The 20,581-nt window shown below is 36.3% G+C and overlaps 1 protein-coding gene across 1 annotated transcript in view; it reads right to left on the reverse strand.

Annotated features, from left to right (window-relative positions):
* The window catches only part of LOC150110650 (nose resistant to fluoxetine protein 6-like), a 137,636-nt gene extending 127,310 nt beyond the window's left edge, over positions 1 to 10,326 (reverse strand). Inside the window, exon 1 of the mRNA XM_090403925.1 lies at positions 9,927 to 10,326. Within this exon, the coding sequence (XP_090260051.1) occupies positions 9,927 to 10,326 (400 nt within the window). The remainder of the gene's footprint in view (positions 1 to 9,926) is intronic.
* Positions 10,327 to 20,581: the final 10,255 nt, after the last annotated feature.

Below are 20,581 nucleotides of genomic sequence, written 5' to 3' on the forward strand. Positions count from 1 at the left end.
ACTGAGCCCACCCACTACAGCCCATCAGGAAGTTCTGATGTATTAGACATAGTTATCCTCAGAAACATCAAATATCAATACCAGCTGGAGACAGTAGAAGAGCTTAACTCAGATCATAATCCCATCCTACTCAGGTTAGGACTTCAAGACCAACTCTCTCCCCATCATTCTTTCATACCATGGGACAAGCTCTCTAAGGTTCTTCCAATCCACATCGGTCCTCCCCCTGTCATTCGTAAAAAAGAAGAAATAGATCAAGCTGTAAACAACTTAACTAGGCAAATCAACACAGCAATAGCATCAGTCACTCAAACCACTGTCTTCCACGCTTCCAAGATCCCAGAAGAGATAATGGACCTGATTAGAGCCAAAAACAAGGCCAGAAAGCGATATCACAACACCAGAGCCCCGCAGGACAAAGCAACCTTAAACACTTTGAACAGACAGGTTCGAGAAGCCCTCCAGGTCCACAGAAACTCCAAATGGGAAACCAAACTGAAAGAAATCAACCCAGAAGATAACTCCATGTGGAAGTTTGTAAAATCTCTTCGTACCAAAAGACAACCACTTCCCCCTTTAAAGACCAATCTTGGAGTTGCACACACAGATGAAGAAAAAGCAGAAGCCCTAATTGACAATCTGGAAAATCAATGCAGCCCATCTTATGCAAACTTAAATATCAATCTTATTTACAAAGTCCATCGTAAAGTTAGAAATGCACTAAGTCAGCTTAAGGATGATTCAGAAACCATCATCCCCACATCTCCAACAGAAATAATAAATATCATTTCCCATCTGAAGAATAAAAAGGCCCCCGGCCCTGACGGCATTACCAATAGAATAATAAAGCTACTCCCACGGAAAGCCATAATTCATCTAGTTAATATTACCAATTCCATCTTAAGATTCCAATACTTTCCCTCTGATTGGAAAGTCGCGGACATTATACCTCTGAAAAAACCTGGTAATAACCCACAACTTCCCCAAAGCTACAGGCCCATCAGTCTTCTTTCCTGTCTTGGCAAAGTGACAGAAAAGGTCATCCTATCAAGACTGCAAACAGCAGTGGACCAACAGAAAATAATCCCAAATGAACAATTTGGGTTTCGCAAAGCTCACAACACGGTGCAACAAATTCACCGACTAACAGAACATATCACTCATGGTTTTAACTGGCACCTTCATACTGCTGCTGTATTTTTGGATGTTGCCAAGGCTTTTGATAAGGTCTGGCATCAAGGCCTTATCTTCAAACTAATTGAAAACAATATCCCAATTAAACTAGTGAAACTCATATATTCATATATCAATGAAAGATACATGCAAGTAAAACTCAACGGAATTGTTTCTTCAAGGCGCAGAATCCAGGCGGGAGTACCTCAAGGTTCTCTTCTGGCCCCAATACTTTTCACAACTTACATGGCAGATGTTCCTCTCAACCCAAAAACTACTACGGCTCTTTATGCCGACGATACCGCTATTATGGCCAGATCGCTCAGCCCTCACCTAGCAATCACTAGACTCCAAGGAAGTATCAATGAACTAGCAAACTGGTTCACCAACTGGAGAATTCAAGTAAACCCCCTCAAAAGCTCAGCCATGATGTTTTCAAGAAGAAAGATTTGCAACAAAGAAGACATCCTGCTCTCTGGTCAAAAGATCCCATGGCATTCAGAGACCAAATATCTTGGGGTATTGATGGATAAGAAACTCCTTTTCAACAAACACATCAATCTCGTTTGTTCCAAATCTTCCAAAGTCATAGCTCAGCTCTACCCATTGATCAACCACAAGAGCAAATTGAACCTACATAATAAATTGCTTCTTTACCGGATGGTAATACGTCCAGTCATCACCTACGCCTCACCAGCATGGAGTCACACTTCAAGATCAAACATTTCAAAATTGCAGAGAATCCAAAATAAATGCCTTAGGATGATCCTGGATGCACCGTGGTTCGTCAGAAATTCACAGATTCACCGAGAAACCGGCATTCCATACATCTCCTCCCTTCTTCGTGATCTTGCAGAAAAATTCTTCGTGAAGTCAAGTTCGCATTCAAACCCACTAATCGTGCAAGCTGTCAATTACAATGAGACTGATTACTACAAACACAAAAGACCGAAGGCTATTCTTCTCTCAACTGATCATAGCTAACACTACTGCCCTCAGAGGGCGAGCTTAATTGCTCACAAATCTCCCATTCCCAAATAACTCTCATTACAGATAAAGGGGAATATGAAAAGCACTTGTGCTTCACCCATCCTGTCAGTAACGTCAATGGTCAATGGTCAAACCTTGATATGAAAAATGGGGAAAAGATGGCGGCTCGTGTGTTAGTGTTTCGTGTCGTGTATTATTGATGATGAATTGTGAATTTGATTGATATGTTTTTAGCGATTTATTTATGCTTATTCATTAGTAATAGTAGTTAATTGCTTGCTATTATAAATGCTTATTCATTAGTAATAGTAGTTAATTGCTTGCTATCATAAACAGTTACTTTAGTTTCCATAGTGCTTTATCCAAGTAAGTCATTTGTAATTACATGGGCGATACTAGGCCTACTGCCGCTAGTATCGCCTTTGTTTCTTATAGTGACATTTTATTGCTGGTAGACACCTAAGAGTGTCTACGGGATTTGCTAGTGGACCCTCAAAAGTCCATAGGATTATCTTTACCTGCTCGGGACACCCGAGACTCTACTCTTTCTCCATCTGTGTCTTAATACATTTTAAATTATTGAAATACAAAACTTCTGAATGAGACCAAATTCGAGGAAGTATACATGGAATTCCTCAGACTAGGAAAGTTGCTGAGTGATAATTGGCTGGGAAAAGTGAAACTGCATGACACGTTTCTCCCCGAATGTGTCTCAGACGTTGTTGCTGAAGATCATATAGAATCGGTGACTTCTACTCCTTCAGACTTTGTAGAAGTGCGCGCACGCAAAAAGCGAAGAACAACAGATGAACCGCATAATGACAATACTGAAATGGAACAGGATTCTCGGGGTTCGGACGCCTCTATTTCTCCCAAAGAAAAGGTGCCTCCGATCATCCCTAGAGAAAAGCATAAGTGGGCAGCTTTAAGATCCACAATGTCCAATCTGCATATTGGCTTCATTAAGGCCAAAAACATGGATGAAGGCATAAAGATCCAGCCAGAAACAATGACAGACTATAGAAGGTTGACCAAAGAACTGGACGACAGAGGCATCCAGTATCATACCTTTGTGCTCAGCTCCGAAAAAAACTTAAAAGTGGTCCTTCGTGGTGTCTGTGAAGACACTGACATAGCGGAAATAGCTGCTGACCTAAATTCTCAGGATCTGCCTCCAGTCAAGGTCAGCAGAATGTACAAAGCAGACAAGGCGCTCTTGCCATTAGTCCTTGTTGAGATTCATAAAATATACAAGGATATCTACAACTTAAAAACAGTCTGTGGTCTCATCGTCACATCGGAACCACTCCGTAAAAGATCATCTTCTGGGCAGTACCACAGGTGCCAGAAGTTTGGTCATGCCCAGAATCTATGCAGAGCAGAATATAGATGTTTAAAATGTGGAGACAGCCACCCAACCAATACCTGCACAAAGCCGAGGATCAACTCGGCCAAATGTGCTAACTGCAGTGGCCCTCATCCTGCGAGCTACAAAGGATGTACTCAGCACCCAAAGAACAGACGGATGGAGGCAATCAATCAGCCCTCCTCCTAAAGTCCAAGAACACCAGAGGCCCAGACATCAAAACCGGAGACTCAGCGGCCACGGTCGGAGACCTCCAATAATAGAGACACCCAAAAGCAAACAAGAAGTTATGCCGATGTGACCTGTACAATTAGACCAATTGCAGAACAAAATCAACCAACAGCACCTAAAAACCTAACAGCTGTTATTACTGCCTCACTAGCAAACATGCTACAAAATTTCAGCCTATCAAACCCTACTGAAACCTCCACTAAAAGATTTCTTCGTGAAACGTAGGTTATCCTCACAGCTCTCATAAATGAATAGTAACAAACTCATTCCAGCATCTCTTCAGATAGTTCTTGGAACGCAAATGGCCTCAAAAACAAAATTCTGGAACTCTGAGATTCCACATATAGGTATCAACCAGATGTTATTTTAATCAGTGAAACTCATTTAAGACCCTCAGACAATCCTACAATAAGTGGCTATCACCTATACAGAAATGACAGACTACTCTACAGAGGCGGCGGCACTGCCATCTTCATTAAAATCTACATTAAGCACCACTCTGTGAGCAATCCTTCAACCACTAACCTTGAGATCACGCTAGTAGAAGTAGTCACCAGCTCCACTGGCAAACTGAAAATCTACTCGGCTTACAACCCTCCCCAAAAATCTCTACTTCACTTTGATCTAAATGCCATCGTATGCATCAGTGAGCCCACCATTATTGCCGGGGATCTGAATTCCAAGCATCCTGCGTGGAATTGTACAACCACAAACAAGAATGGTTGCATCCTTTCCAATTACTTAGGATCAAGCAACGCTGTTGTGGTAGGCCCCACCGAACCAATTCATCTCGGTACGCTCGGCACTGCTGACATCCTGGATATAGCTATCTTGCAGGATATTAAACTTCAATACAGCATCATATCTATGGATGAACTATCATCCGATCACAATCCAATTCTACTACAGCTGGAAAATCAAGAATACCTGTGTCCTCCTTCTCACTCCTACATTGCATTGGAAAGACTGTCAGCAGCACTCAAGGATTATATTGGACCTGTTCCTCATATACGCACAAAAGAAGGAGTAGAAACTGCAGTTACAAATCTCACACAACAAATTAATTCTGCTATAAAGGTAGCTTCCTCCTACAAATCTGCCCGCAAGCCAGATCGTTTGCCTGAAGACATCATCAACTTGATCAGAGAGAAAAAAAGAACTAGGAAAAGATTCCATAACACGTGTGCACCACAAGATAAAATAAATCTAAACAGATTAAATGGGGCAGTAAGAGATGCACTCAAATCTCATAGAGACCAAGTATGGGATGAAAAGTTATCCTCCATTTCACGCTAACATTATCAAAATACAGCGAGTGCAGAACAAGTGCTTGAGAATGATTTTGAATGCCCCCGTGGTATGTTAGAAACAATCAACTCCACAGAGACAAAAATATTCCCTATATTTTCTCTTTTCTACAATCCTTAGCAACCAAGTTTTTCCTAAAGACGTCCAGACATCACAACGATTTGGTTCAGCAAGCTGCAGCATACGATCCAACGGACATATTCAAATATAGAAGACCAAAATCTATATTAGCATCCCATAGCGAAGCATAATCTCCATGCCCATTCAGGGCGAGCAAACTGCTCGTAAATTTTACCCTCAATGTAACCACAACAGATAGCAGGGAATACGAACAGCATCTTGCTTCACCCCTAAAGACATAAATGTCAACTGTCAATTGTCAACCTTGTTATATTTATATTTAGGGTCTAGCTACTCAATGAGGCGACCTCAAAAAAGGTTGAAACCGGTGAGGACTCCATGAGGCTCTGCTTGGGGATAGGATTTTGCCTTTCTCTGAGTGGGACCACCGTTGAGATTATGGCTCTGCTTGGTGGTGGGATGAGCCTGCCACGGGGTAGAGCCAACACTGAGAAGTTCTTCTCGGTGATGGGATGAGCCTGTCATTGAGTAGAACAACGCAGAGTTGGGGGATCTTTCGGGATCGTCTTATTTTTAGAGCCCGTTTCACTTTTACACTCAAAAAAGGTTGAAACCGGTCTGGGTAGTGACCCCACCCATAATGTATTTAGGGTCTAGCTACTCACTGAGGAGACCTCAAAAAAGGTTGAAACCGGTCTGGGTAGTGACCCCCATCCATAATGTATTGCAGTATACATCTCTTAGTGAGATATGCTTTACATTATGGAAAATACTAGGAATAATGATCAGAGCTTTACCACCTTTACAATGAGTTGCCCTGGTGTTGCACCACCTTTAGACTCGAACTACGTTTCAGGCGCAAACTTAACTGTTTGCACCTGAACGTATAAAATAACTAAGTTTATAAAATTACTTGGTAACCCTAATATATAATATATATAAATATAACCCTAATTCGTTTGCAATATTTATACTTATGTCGCCAATTATCATTAGGTATTCAGTTGAGCATTTAGGAGTAAAATAACCAAGTTTATAAAATTACTTGGTAATCCTAATATATAATATATATAAATATAACCCTAATATATATATATATATATATATATATGGCAGAATGATCATTGACTCTGTTAACATACATAGTTTTATGAAAAAAATTGAATGACTAGAACCGAGATTTAATTAAAAAGGTTTTAATATAAACACACTACTAGTTTCGGCCTGTAACAGCCTTCTTCAGGTGACATTATAAAAGAAAAAACACTAAACATTGAGGGTTAAAAGACTATGAACAACATAGACAGTCTTTATACATAATTAGCATTAAAACGTTGTAGTTGTATTTGAAGCTGTTCTTTCATTTGTTGCATTGTTGGGAGAGTGCGTGCTTGCTGCATCACGTGAACGCCAGTACATGATTACAGCTGAATGACTATCCGGGAGGTTGTAGCTTAAGTTGTTATTTAGATGAACAGGATTGAAGATGATTTCTCTCGATTCCACAATTTTTCTCTCTATTTCGTCACTGCAACGGAAGATGTTAGTAGATTTTTCCCAGCAGACTTTGTGACTTTGGTTATCATCATTAGGATTAGCCGAGAAGAGGATATGACTTGATAATGCACTTGCTCGCTGTCTCTTGTAAGTAATGTCTCTCATGTGTTCTTCCATACGCATTTCGACAGATTTGTCTGTCTGCCCGAAATAAGGAATATCGCAGTCACATAATATTTTATATACGCCAGGGTATTTGAGTTGATGATGACAAGGTTTTGGGTGGCTAATTAAGGAACGGATCTTTGGAAGTGGAGTGAACAAGGTTCTGATATTGTATTTTTTTAGAACTTTTGCTAATTTATGTGAAACAGTACTTATGTAAGGAATAGATATATTGCTTTTGAATCTATTTGTTTCTTCTGAGTGATGACTGGGAGGATTAAGAAGGAATTTGTTAATGATTTTCTTGGAATATCCATTAACTTCGAAAGAAGTTTTCAGATGGTTTATTTCTGTAAGCAGTTCATTTGGATCATCAAGAAGAGAACGGGCTCTATGTCCCAAGGTGGAAATTATTCCAAGCTTATGAGGAGGGAAATGATAGGATTGACTGTGCAGATATCTGTTGGTATGTGTGGGTTTTCTATATATCGATATTTTTAGTTTACCAGCAGAAGAGCGAGTCAGTTTGACATCAAGAAAAGGCAAGGAATTATCCGTTTCAAGCTCAGCAGTAAGCTTAATACTTTGATGTCGGCTATTGAGGTGTTCGAGAAAAACCATAAGGGATTCATGTCCATGGCTCCAAACAATGAAGACATCATCCACATAACGTTTCCAAACTTTAGGTGTTAAAATAAAGGAAGAGATAGCCTTGGTTTCAAAATCTTCTAATTAAATATTTGCAAGAACAGGAGATTAAGGATTACCCATAGCCAGTCCATGATTTTGTTTGTATATATTATCTTGAAATTTGAAGTAACCGGACCTGATGCAATGTGTAAGCAAGGCTAACATTTTTTTGGATAACTTGTCCTTGAGTAATGTTAGGACTTCATCTGTTGGGACATTAGTGAACAAAGAAGTTATGTCCAAGCTAGCCATGATGTCATTTTCATCAACTGTAATATCCTTGATGTATGTAACAAATTCTGTAGTGTTCTTGATAAAGGAAGGTGATTTCCCTGAAAAACTTTTGAGGTATTTGGCAAGGTATTTTGAAAGATTGTATGTAGGAGAATCGATACCTTCTACAATTGGGCGTAATGGGGTGTTCTCTTTATGGATTTTAGGAACACCATATATGCGAGGAATTAACGGATGGAGAGAGCGTAGAGATAAACGGACGTTTCGGGATAATTCAGTTGTTGTTTTTAATAAGTTGTTTGTACGATTTTGAAGTTCACGAGTTGGATCTCTCTCAAGTATTGAGTAGGTATCATTATGTAGTAATTCGATCATTTTATTCTTGTAATCTTCGGAGTTCATGATGACTGTTGCATTTCCTTTATCTGCAGGGAGGATGATTATATCTCTGTTGTTTTTTAAACTTTTAATAGCTTTGCGTTCAGTTGAAGTAATGTTGTGTGCAGGTGGTTTTGCGTTATTGATAATAAAGATTGATTCAATACGTACAAGGTTTGCATCTTGTGGAGGGAGAAAAGAAGCAGCTCTTTCTATTTTTGTAAGTAGTGTTTCCTTTGGTATTAATTTTGGGGAAGGAATGAAGTTTAGACCTTTACTAAGGATGCTTTGTTCTACATCTGAAAGTATATAGGAGGATTTGTTGATAACGACTTTGTCAATATTGATGTGTGGTTTTGAGTTCCTATTATTTTGTAATCTCTTTAACATTTCAAATTTTCTTATAAGATTTACTTTGTTATTATATTGTATTCTGGCTGCTTGAGATTCACAGTATGTATTAAAGGTATGTCAACTTTCATTATCTAGAGATTCTTCCAGTATTTCAGCTATGGTTCTTTTTTTATTGAAAAGAAAAGCGAGAGTGCGTTTAGTATCCGATATTCTTTCAGACAGTAGGTCTAATTTAGCTTTATGATAGATTCTCTTCGCACGTTCAGTTGTTATGTTTTCTTTAAAGCATATAAATTTAGGAAAGATACCATCATTTCCCTCCTCATAAGCTTGGAATAATTTCCACCTTGGGACATAGAGCCCGTTCTCTTCTTGATGATCCAAATGAACTGCTTACAGAAATAAACCATCTGAAAACTTCTTTCGAAGTTAATGGATATTCCAAGAAAATCATTAACAAATTCTTTCTTAATCCTCCCAGTCATCACTCAGAAGAAACAAATAGATTCAAAAGCAATATATCTATTCCTTACATAAGTACTGTTTCACATAAATTAGCAAAAGTTCTAAAAAAATACAATATCAGAACCTTGTTCACTCCACTTCCAAAGATCCGTTCCTTAATTAGCCACCCAAAACCTTGTCATCATCAACTCAAATACCCTGGCGTATATAAAATATTATGTGACTGCGATATTCCTTATTTCGGGCAGACAAACAAATCTGTCGAAATGCGTATGGAAGAACACATGAGAGACATTACTTACAAGAGACAGCGAGCAAGTGCATTATCAAGTCATATCCTCTTCTCGGCTAATCCTAATGATGATAACCAAAGTCACAAAGTCTGCTGGGAAAAATCTACTAACATCTTCCGTTGCAGTGACGAAATAGAGAGAAAAATTGTGGAATCGAGAGAAATCATCTTCAATCCTGTTCATCTAAATAACAACTTAAGCTACAACCTCTCGGATAATCATTCAGCTGTAATCATGTACTGGCGTTCACGTGATGCAGCAAGCACGCACTCTCCCAACAATGCAACAAATGAAAGAACAGCTTCAAATACAACTACAACGTTTTAATGCTAATTATGTATAAAGACTGTCTATGTTGTTCATAGTCTTTTAACCCTCAATGTTTAGTGTTTTTTCTTTTATAATGTCACCTGAAGAAGGCTGTTACAGGCCGAAACTAGTAGTGTGTTTATATTAAAACCTTTTTAATTAAATCTCGGTTCTAGTCATTCAATTTTTTTCATAAAACTATATATATATATATATATATATATATATTATTGTTATTACTTACTTCGAGTAGCCCAGTCTTTTAATTCTCCGATTCCTGATATATATATATATATATCATTCCAGTTTTTTTTAATGCATTTGTAAAATGCACCTTATAATTTTAAAATTTATGTGCCTATAGTTTATTAGATATATATATTATTACTTACTTCGAATAGCCCAGTCTTTTAATTCTCTGATTCCTGATACAAATTTCAATAAACCAGCAGTACATTTTCCTGACATATGCACTTCTGAGTTCAGTTTTAAAAGTAGTGGTAGCATCTTTCGAACTAACTCGTCTGCTCTCTTGGATGCAATTTCTTTAAACTTCTTCCATCGCTGATGCACTAAATCATAATATTTCATTTCCGATTGTTCATTTGGTGACTCTGTGGGAGATGTCAATCTTGCTGTTAAATATGCCTTATTTTTTAATTCCGGAACTGTTTTTACAAAAGGTGCAGTCGTGGAAGAATTAAAAGTCCTTTCAGAAGGAAAGAAATCTGTGCTATTAACAACTATTTGAAACAGAAATAGAAAAATAACGCATAGAACATTACGTGCCATTTCGTTCACTTTGTGTTTAAACAATGAAACTTTAAAATAACTTAAACGTGGTCTACTAGTACTACTACCTGTCTCTGCCACACATGGAAGAATGTTTCTTGTTCAGCTGACACATATTTCGGTTAAAAGCAAAATCGGCGCATGCGTCTAACGTATGTTGCATTCACTAGTATTCTCCATATTCGCTCTCATGCGCTCCAGGAAAAATCCGCATATGGTTGAAGACAGTGACCTGTTTTATTTTCTTTTCCATCGGTGAAATAAAGCCGTTTTAAGTAGAATGAAAATAACTTCCCTTAAAAAAATAAAATAAAATACAATAAAAATAGTGTGAGGTAAAAGAGTAGTTTTGAGCAGTCATTATATCACACCGTGTACGAAATTGGATGTATTTTGTAAAGTAACATTCGTTTCAGAATATATATCCATTTATTTATTTAGTATAGAAGCGTGGACTGGTCTAGTCATTATTTTTTCCCCTAGGGAATGAGAGAAGTAAGAATAAAATATAATCATTGGATTTTTTTAGCATTCTTATTTTATTAATCTAGCTTGCTTTAATTTTTCACTCACTTATGACATTTATATCAAACATTTAATTTGAATCAGTGAAAAACAATAATCGATGGGATTATTTTTAGTAAGCTTCTTAAAATACGTGAACACCTATCTGATGCTTTTTGTCAGTCTTTTCGTCCTACGCAAGTTATTTTTTGCTTGAATTCAATATTTGGAATCAAAAATTTTTTTCGAACTGTCTTAATTTTTGCTTCAATCTGATCCTTTGAAGAGACAAAATTATTATTATTATTCGTGACACCGCCAAGGAGTCCGAAGACTCATCGTGGGAGGACACCTACTATACAACGATCTCCACCACTACATCGAAGCTCTATTACCAATCATCTCCATCTGCGCACCACAACTAGTATTTTTGTCTGTAAATTGCGTGTGTTCTGAAGGGCCGATTTTTCTGTATGCGGGATGAAAAACCCGAGTTTCCTTGAGGAAAAACCCTGCTACCTCCATATGAGATCGGCTAACTCACTTTCGATTGAAAATTTGACAAAATGTTTCGAAATTATATGCAACATTTCCACTCTGACTTGACGACGTTTAATCAAATTAGTATTTAGAATATATTTTAAAACATGGCCATTCAGTTCAGTTGTTTTTTTATTATTATTTTGTTTATTTATTTTTTTTAGTCGGACATTTTCATTTGCAAAATCTAGTAAAAACATTCTAAATAATAATAACTTCGTTCTGGTTTGATGGAGATTAATAAAATTTAGAATTTAAAAATTCACTCAAAATTTATCCAGTCACCATAATTTTGGTTTCATTTAGGCCATTTTAGCTGCAAAATTAGAAGATATAAAATTATATGTTTATAGAACTTAAGCCAACAAGTAAGGAAATTAAGTAAGAAATGAAACAAAAAAAATGCCTTTCGTAATAACATTTTTGTAGTAATATCATCCAGTATCATAACATTGAACCAAAAGTTGCTTTTTTGGCATATTCATTAAAAAAAAAAAAAAATCAGCTAACACCTATGTTGCTCCCGTATAGGGAGTAGGCGGGGCTGTTTACCCTATCTAACTTTTGGAGACTGAGTGAGCAGTTCAATCTCCACTGGTAGCCAATCAGAGAGATAGCTGGCCCAAGGCTATCACTGATTCATCGGTAAGCAGTGAAGAAGGCGGCCAGCTAGTGTCGCCATCTCGTGGTCTGTAACCCTAACACAATATTTTTAATGTCTGAAAATAGTGTGGGTTCTACGGTCGATTTTCTTGAGTTTACGGGACGAAAAACCCGAGTTTCCGGGAGAAAAAAAACCGCTAGCCCGTGCCAGAGATCGACTAACTCGGGAGCCAGCCGAAAAAAGGCTTAGAAAAATTTCCTCTAGTCGGCGACTAAATTTGAACCACCAAATCCTTTTCTTCGTGCGGTCAAGTGCTGTAGAGTGCAAACGCCACTTCTACTGAGATACACAGGCTCTCTTTTGGCATATTCATGATAATAACAATTCGGTTTTGCATATAGTCTTCTTGAAAACAAAACTGAGATTACTGCAGAAATTTGAATACAGATTCATATCAAATTTCATTCAATTCTATCTGCCTAAGAGTATTATCACAGTCATCGTTTGGAATCGTTCTTCAGTAAAAATAATCAGATTTAAATCAAAACTGAATTAAGTGTACATATTTCATGAATATCTTAAGTTCCAAAGCAGATCAAATTCCATGACGTCAAAGTTAATGATCATTTCAAACCCTTCTCTCAATTTTTCTCTACAAATGATTTAAACGAAAACTAAAAGACCTCGAAAAATTTGTTCTTAAACATTCCAATACCGAATATGAATAAAATTTTTCCAGCCAGAACCGATTAATAATATACACGATTAAGGACGAATAAGTCGAATCCAAGAGGTTTATATGAAGCTATCAAAATACGATTCTATCTTGATTGTCAATCATTTCTTTAATTTTTTATGACTGTCTCGGAGATTATTTCCATTTCTCATTTAAAAAGCACAATTGTGAAGCGATTCCAAAAACGAGATTATTGATTCAGGTATGAATTTCTGATTACTATCCTGAAACCTGAATAGACTCACCTATACAGGGAGTCTATGTATATTTAATAATGTAACTTGTATGGGGAAATTATTTCCTGACTGTGGTGGGGGGGGGATAGTATCTGTATATGAGTTTCACTACATATATTCGGATAAATGTATCATTTGAGATCAAAGAAATAGTTTCACGTTAAAAATATACAACACTGTTATATACAAAACATATTTCTTTGATGCATTTACCGGAATCTCAAACCATAGGTTTCAAAACTACTTTCCTTTTACTTCGAATGCGAACAGTCGTTAAGCCTTTCTTTCTCAGACTTGCCACAGAGAAATGTTTATACAGATTAGTTCTACAGGTACTAAAATATGGATCGAGGAAGAGGAAAAATAAATAAAGAATGAGAGGCTGCAATATCAGGAAGTATTTACACTTTTGGTAAACAGGGTGGTTAACCTTTTAGGAAAGAGAGAAGCAGAATGTACTAGAGTACCTATTTTCGGAGTCTGAAACACCTTGCAACTACTTTCATTAGTCCCTGTCCTCCCTTTCTTTCTCCTTTCTAACTATTTTAAAGGAAACAGTACAATGAAAGTTATACACTTGCTGTACCCTAGTCTTTCGTATAGCCTAAATGAGTACGTTGGCATGCTTCAGGCAATAGATAATATTAGATGATGACCGACGTATTCTGTGTTCTCTGAACAAAGATAAAAAAAAGCTATAATAATACAAATTAATTTCTTGAAGTATAATATACGAAGTGTCCTCCTGAATGGTTTATAAGGTGGCATAACGACCATAGCAAAAAAGCACCTTGAAATAGGACCATAGTTATCTAATCTCCGAACTCGTATGTAAAAAAATAAATAAATAAATAAATAAAAAAGGTGAGTCTAGCACTTAAAAGCTTCTTGGATGAGATGATTATTTTAATTAGCACTCTTGTTGTTGTTGTTGCCGCTGCTGCTTCAGAAAGGCATTTATATATTTTTGGTGTGAATCCCATTCATAAAAAGTTTAAATCTAAAGTACAAATAATACTGTGAGTGATCTAAAATTAGATAATTCTAAAATCCTGATCTAGAAAGCAAAAATTATGGAACGTTTTCAATCTAACCTGTATCAATAAACCTTTCAACAACTATGCCTACAGTGGAATTCGAACCCATTAGATTGTTTATTGGGTAGCGGAGACGTTAATCGCTCAACCATCTGCTCGTGGTCAGCAATTAAACGATTCCACTCACATAGCCGCTCCTAATTACAGCCAACATCCTACTTTCTTAGCATTTATATATCTGAATAAATTTTTTTTTTTCATTGTTATTTTGCTTCTTCTTCTCATCAAAGATTATGCATTTGCCCAGTTCTGGCTCCATTGGTCTTTTCATTTTGCAACTGGTCTCTCTCTCTCTCTCTCTCTCTCTCTCTCTCTCTCTCTCCTTCCCTTTGGTCTATATCAGCGTTTCTCAACCTTTCTAAGCCCAAGGACCAGTAAAATGCCTAAAACAATTCTGCGGGATCCCCCCCCCCTCCTTCACTCGCGGCACCTTTTTTGGCATTTATGAAATCTTGCCTTACTGTCTATAAAACAGCAACTAAGTGATGAAATAAACATCGACAATGTGATCGACGATTTTACGAATAGAAAAGCGAGAAAAATAACATTTTAGAATGTTCGAATTAAAGTTTTACTTCAAAAATAAACATAGTGTTTTTAATAAATTTAGTTTAATCCTTTATCCAAGTGTGAGCAAACAAAGTTTGCGCCTGAAAGTATCTTCAGGACTGGGGTAAGGTAGTGCAACACCAAGGCGACTCCTTGCAAAGGTGGAGCAAGCAATGCAAAGCACATCTCCTTGCGGATATGTTTAATGTTATGCATTAAGGGAAGGGCCACTTCCCAGACTAGTTTCGACCTTTATTGAGGTCTCTTCAGTGGGAGCCAGGCCCAAGTGGAGACACCAGCCAGAAGCGTTAGCAAGGTCATCTCTGCCTATAGGAGTTGCCAAATGGTGTGCCACCTTTTTAATAAATTACTCTGGATTTAGAGAAAGATGCTGAAAGTTTATTTTTCACTTGGTTAGAATATAATAAATTTAGTTTAATCCTTTATTCAAGTGTGAGCAAACAAAGTTTGCGCCTGAAAGTATCTTCAGGAATGGGGTAAGGTGGTGCAACACCAAGGCACTCCTTGCAAAGGTGGAGCAAGCTACCAACACTCCTATCTCAGTATCTCCCATTAACATTAGACATATCCGCAAGGAGATGTGCTTTGCATTATGGGAGATACTGAGATAGGAGTGTTGGTAGCTTGCTCCAACACTTCTATCTGTTGGTAGGTGGTGCAAAGGTGGAGCAAGTTACCAACACTCCTATCTCAGTATCTCCAATTAACATTAGACATATCCGCAAGGAGATGTGCTTTGCATTATGGGAGATACTGAGATAGGAGTGTTGGTAGCTTGCTCCACCTTTGCAAGGAGTGCCTTGGTGTTGCACCACCTTACCCCAGTCCTGAAGATACTTTCAGGCGCAAACTTTGTTTGCTCACACTTGGATAAAGGATTAAACTAAATTTATTATATTCTAACCAAGTCAAAAATAAACTTTCAATAGTGTTTTTAAGTTATTTTCGTGTACGTCGTTTTGACGTTTTTGTAATTTTTTAAAAAAACCTATGTAGGAATTACCAATATTTCAGAAAAACTGTGCCATTTATAACATAATAAATCTAAAAGCATGTTTTGAAAGATATGGCAACATAATTAATTAAATTGGAAGTAAGCGATTAAAAGGGTATCATCATTGAACAAAGTTTTAATTTTTTTAAACAAATAAATAATATGATATAATTATGTTTCTACTTACTTTTAATGAGATGGTTGGACTTCTCGGCCCTTGCAGAGTTGCTGGATATCTGGCTCAATATTGGTCAACTTCAGTCGAAGATCGCAACACACACTAAGACGATTTCTGTATTTTGTTTTCATTTGAAGGAGCGATGAAAATCCTTTCTCACAAAGATAGATTGTTGAAAACTGCAGGACGATTTTCAATGCTTCTTCAGATAATTCCGGAAATTCACTTCTCACTGAAGACGAGATCCAAAATCGAGCAAAACCAAGCGAGCAGATCACGGAATTGCATTTTAAGCCCATTGTCACTTGAACGCTCAATTAACTGTTCCTTTTTCGATAACGAGAGGTCGTTCTCGTGACTGCAAGCCTGAAATGGATCGCGAACCCACAGAAATTTCTTGTAAAAGTTATTCGGAAAATATGTTTCAAAATTCCGTTTCAGATTTTTGAGGTGGTCACAAACCCTTTCCACAAACTCTGAATGAACAAAAATATTATTTCCACTAAAAAGGATTCCAATGTTCGAAAAGGTGCAAATTGTCTGTCTTTTACATAATTAATCCATAAAACCAATTTTTTCTCGAATGCCTTTATTTTGTCGTAGGCATCAAGAACAGTTAAAAATTTCTTTAAAGGGAGAGATTTAGTTCATTTAATTTCGAAAAAATGTCTGAAAAATCGGATAGTGTCGATAACCATGCTTCGTCAACAAGGAGTGATGCAAAATCAGAATTACGTTCATTTACAAATAATTAAACTTCGTGCCTTAATTGAAATGACCTTGTTAGTACTTTGCCCCTGGAAAGCCAGCGAATTTCAGAATGAAGCAAAAGTTGAATATATTTACTGCACATTTCATCACAGAGTACGGAAAATAACCTGTTATTTAACGGTCGAGTTCTAATAAAATTAACTAGCTTTACAGCGTTGTATAGAACAGTTTTAAATTCTGGTGGCATTCCTTTGGAGGCTAACGCTTCCCTATGTATGAAACAATGCACCCAATTCATATCCGGAACTACTTCTTTGACCTTAGAAACAACCCCACTATGCCTGCCTGTACGAGCGCGAGCTCCATCCGAACAGAAGCCTATAAATTTTTTCCACTGGATCCCTTTATGTATTATGTAATTATTGAGAGTGTGAAATATTTCTTCTCCAGTTGTTCGGGATGACAAAGTCCTACAAAACAGAATATCATCATGAATGTTGTTATCATGCGCATATCTTACGTAGCATATTAACTGCGCATCACTTGTGACATCAGTAGTCTCGTGTATTTGTAACGCATAATAAGGGCTCTTCTTAACTCTTTCGATTAACTGAGATTCTATGTCACCTGCCATATCATTAATTCTGTGACCGACAGTGTCATTTGAAAGAGGAATCAAATCAACATATTTTAGTAACTTGTTGCCAAACATAGTTTTTACCACATCTTTTATAGCTGGAAGTAGTAAACTTTCCCAGATAGAATGAGGTTTCCCTGTTTTCGCTATGCGCAAACTTAAGATAGGATGCTTCCAGTGCTTTGCTATTAATGGAACCCATGGCTGAAATTATATCTTTCCCATGATATCATGTCAGTAAGCGTCGCTGAAAAAATTCAATTGGCTTATTTTTTACATCACAATGGCTAGTTTCTAAATGTCTGAGTTTCGCAGGTTTCATGCACTCATTCGACAACACTTCATAACACAAAACACATTGAGGTTTCCATTCACTTTCATCTCCACACAAGTAAACCCGAATTCCACATATGAACTGTTATATTTCCTACTGGATTTTTTCTTTGAACTGCTTGTTTCTTCTTCTTTAATAGCATCAGATTTACTCGCCGTTACAACACGTTGTATCACCATTAGGATTAGCATCACCAGTTTCATTTGCTCTTATTTTCAAAGTCCTAGTTCTAAGCCACTTTTCCATTATTAAAAAAACGTTTCCAAAAAATATATAAATACTGGGGTTAACTCACGACACACTTTGTTCAAGTATCACTTAGCACTTCTGAAGATATAGTGAGCCTTGGTTGAAGTATAAATAATAAAAATCAATACACAACAAGCAGTTGGTTGGAATGTGGATAACACATGTTCACTTCAAATCTGACAAAACAGTAAGGTAAGGCGGAAGCAATAAAACTATATTGTTTTTCACTTTACCCCTCTTTTATTATTCGTCATTCTGCAGCTACAAAATTAGCAGCAGAATAGCGAATAATAAAAGAGGGGTGAAGTGAAAAACAATATAGTTTTATTGCTTCCACCTTTGAACATTCTGACGCTATTTGTTGGTTTTTTTATGTCTCCATTTGATTTCAATAATTTTTACTTACTTATTCAATTTTAATTTGTTTTGTTTAGATAATTAAAAAAAATATTTATTTAATTAATTTAAGTCTGTCTGCGTACCACCTTCACCTGTCCCATCGTCGCGGACCACAGGTTGAGAAACACTGGTCTATATATATCCACTTCTTTTGGTACCCGAGATCTTTCCATCCTAAATAAATGCTCTTTCCATTTCTCTCTATTCATTGATCTTTTCATTTACATTGTAAATACCAAGCTCTCTTCTAATGTCTTCATTTTTTTATAATTTTGTGCATCCTTAATTGTACTTAAAAATCACATTTATGCTTCCTGTATTTTACTTTAATCTTTCGTTTCGAAAGTCCATATTCCTGAATCATATAATAAAGTGGGAGTGGCCATTGCTTTGTATAATTTGAGTTTCTCATCTTATTATTATTTTTTTATTCAGTGTCGTTTTAATTATTAAGCAGATTTTCTGACACTGATTCATTTTTCATCTATATCTTTTTTTTTGTTTGTTTGTTGTCGTTTAAAATATGTTATTATGCAACCTAAATAATTAAACTGCATCACCTGTTCTATTCTTTTATTTTCTATATTTGATCTAACATGTCGACCATTACATGCCACAACTTTTGCTTTCTCTTGCGAAATGTTTAAACTGTGTTGTTGGCTTATTTTGTTTAATTCATACACAGATTTTTGTAGTATAATCTGATCATCTGCATCCAACATTGTATTCACAACAGTTCTGGTTAACTAGATACCTTGTTTTATTGTTGTTTTCCATATTTTAATAATCTGATCAATATTATTAATTTACTACCTAACTGCAACTTTATTTTTGTCTTTATATAAACTTTGTATAGCTTGTACCAAATGTAATGGATATCCTTGTATTTTCATTATATACCTCCGAATCAAAAAATTAGAATAATCAAAGAAAATGTGTTGAATGATTTGAAAATTCTAATTTATTGCATAGAAAATAATTATTACCAAATATGAATTAACATAATCGAAATCTGCATACTTTGTAGATTATTAAACCATGTAATCACGTAATAATGTAATATAATTATAAGAAAACTGTTATTTGAAAACATTTAAACATTTGAAAGCAAACAACGTAGATTATTATTTCTATGGTTGATTACTTTTACTGGACAAATGAAACCTCTTGTTTATTAAAATACTTTAAATAAATAAATCACTTTTATGAACTTTTGTGCCATTGTATTTCCTCAAAAAGGATCAAAGACCTACAGGACCCTTCTCATTCTAAATGCCATCATACAGATTAGAAATGAAAATGTTGAGTCGGTTTTGTCCTATAATATTCGGAGAAATTTATTTTTAAGATGCTTATGTGCAGGTTCGATCCAAGACACCAAACGCGGAAACTTTTTCTAATGCAGATTCCTGAGTTTGTCGATCTTTAACTCAGGTAAAGACCTACGGTTCGGGTTCTTCAGTGAAAAAAAATTAATTTTTTAATAATGAAACTCAGAAATATCGACCATAGAGAGCGCGCGCACACACACACACACACGTAAACGCCTATTTCTTTTTTCGAGACCGGACTTTTGTTCCATTGAGAAATAGAGATCCCAAAACATCTCCGAGCAAGTCCCGTGTGGTTTTTATGAACTGTTATGATGGAAGATACGTGTTTCATTCAAAAATTATTTCCATATGCAACCATTCACAGAAACACAAAACAGCAACAATATATTTATATATAATATAATATAATTTATATTTATATACATTTATATAAATATACTGTATGTCGTTTCAAACGAAATATTCTTGCAACATAACTGGATTTGATTATAATGCGTTGCCTGAGCTGTTCTAAAATTTTATTCCCGTATAAGGAGCCGAAAAAATCGATGTCTTCATTAGGATAAGCGTATTGGTTTGTCTGAAGAGTTAAGATAGGCATGATGTTCCATGTCAACTGGTCTCATAACCTTAGTTGCTTGGCATAACTCCAAATAGTCCATATTAACAACATGTTCTATTTAAGCGACAAAGTAATCAGTGCAAATTTCATCATCAATGAAATATTTTCGTAGTACTACTGTGCTACGAAACATACTTTATTGATGTTAAGAGTTTATTTTTCACTTGGTTAGACTATAATAAGTTTAGTTTAATCCTTTATCCAAGTGAGTTTGCGCCTGAAAGTATCTTCAGGACTGGGGTAAGGTGGTACAATACCGGCCAACTCGTTACAAAGGTGGAGAAAGTTCTCATCACTCCTGTCTCAGTATCTCCCATAATGAAAGCACATCTCCTTGCGGACATGTGTAATGCTATGCATTAAGGCAGGGGCCACTACACATACTGGTTTCGACCTTTATTGAGGTCTCGTCAGTGGGAGCCAAAATGCTATTTTAATAACAACGATTGAAACACAATTGACTTATTTCGATTTTTTTGATTAAAAAATAAAATAAAATGAAATAAAACG

This window comes from Typopeltis vanoorti, chromosome 1 (assembly GCF_054136105.1).
Source record: "Typopeltis vanoorti isolate ZY-2024b chromosome 1, IOZ_Tvanoo_1.0, whole genome shotgun sequence".
Lineage (NCBI taxonomy): Eukaryota > Metazoa > Arthropoda > Arachnida > Uropygi > Thelyphonidae > Typopeltis > Typopeltis vanoorti.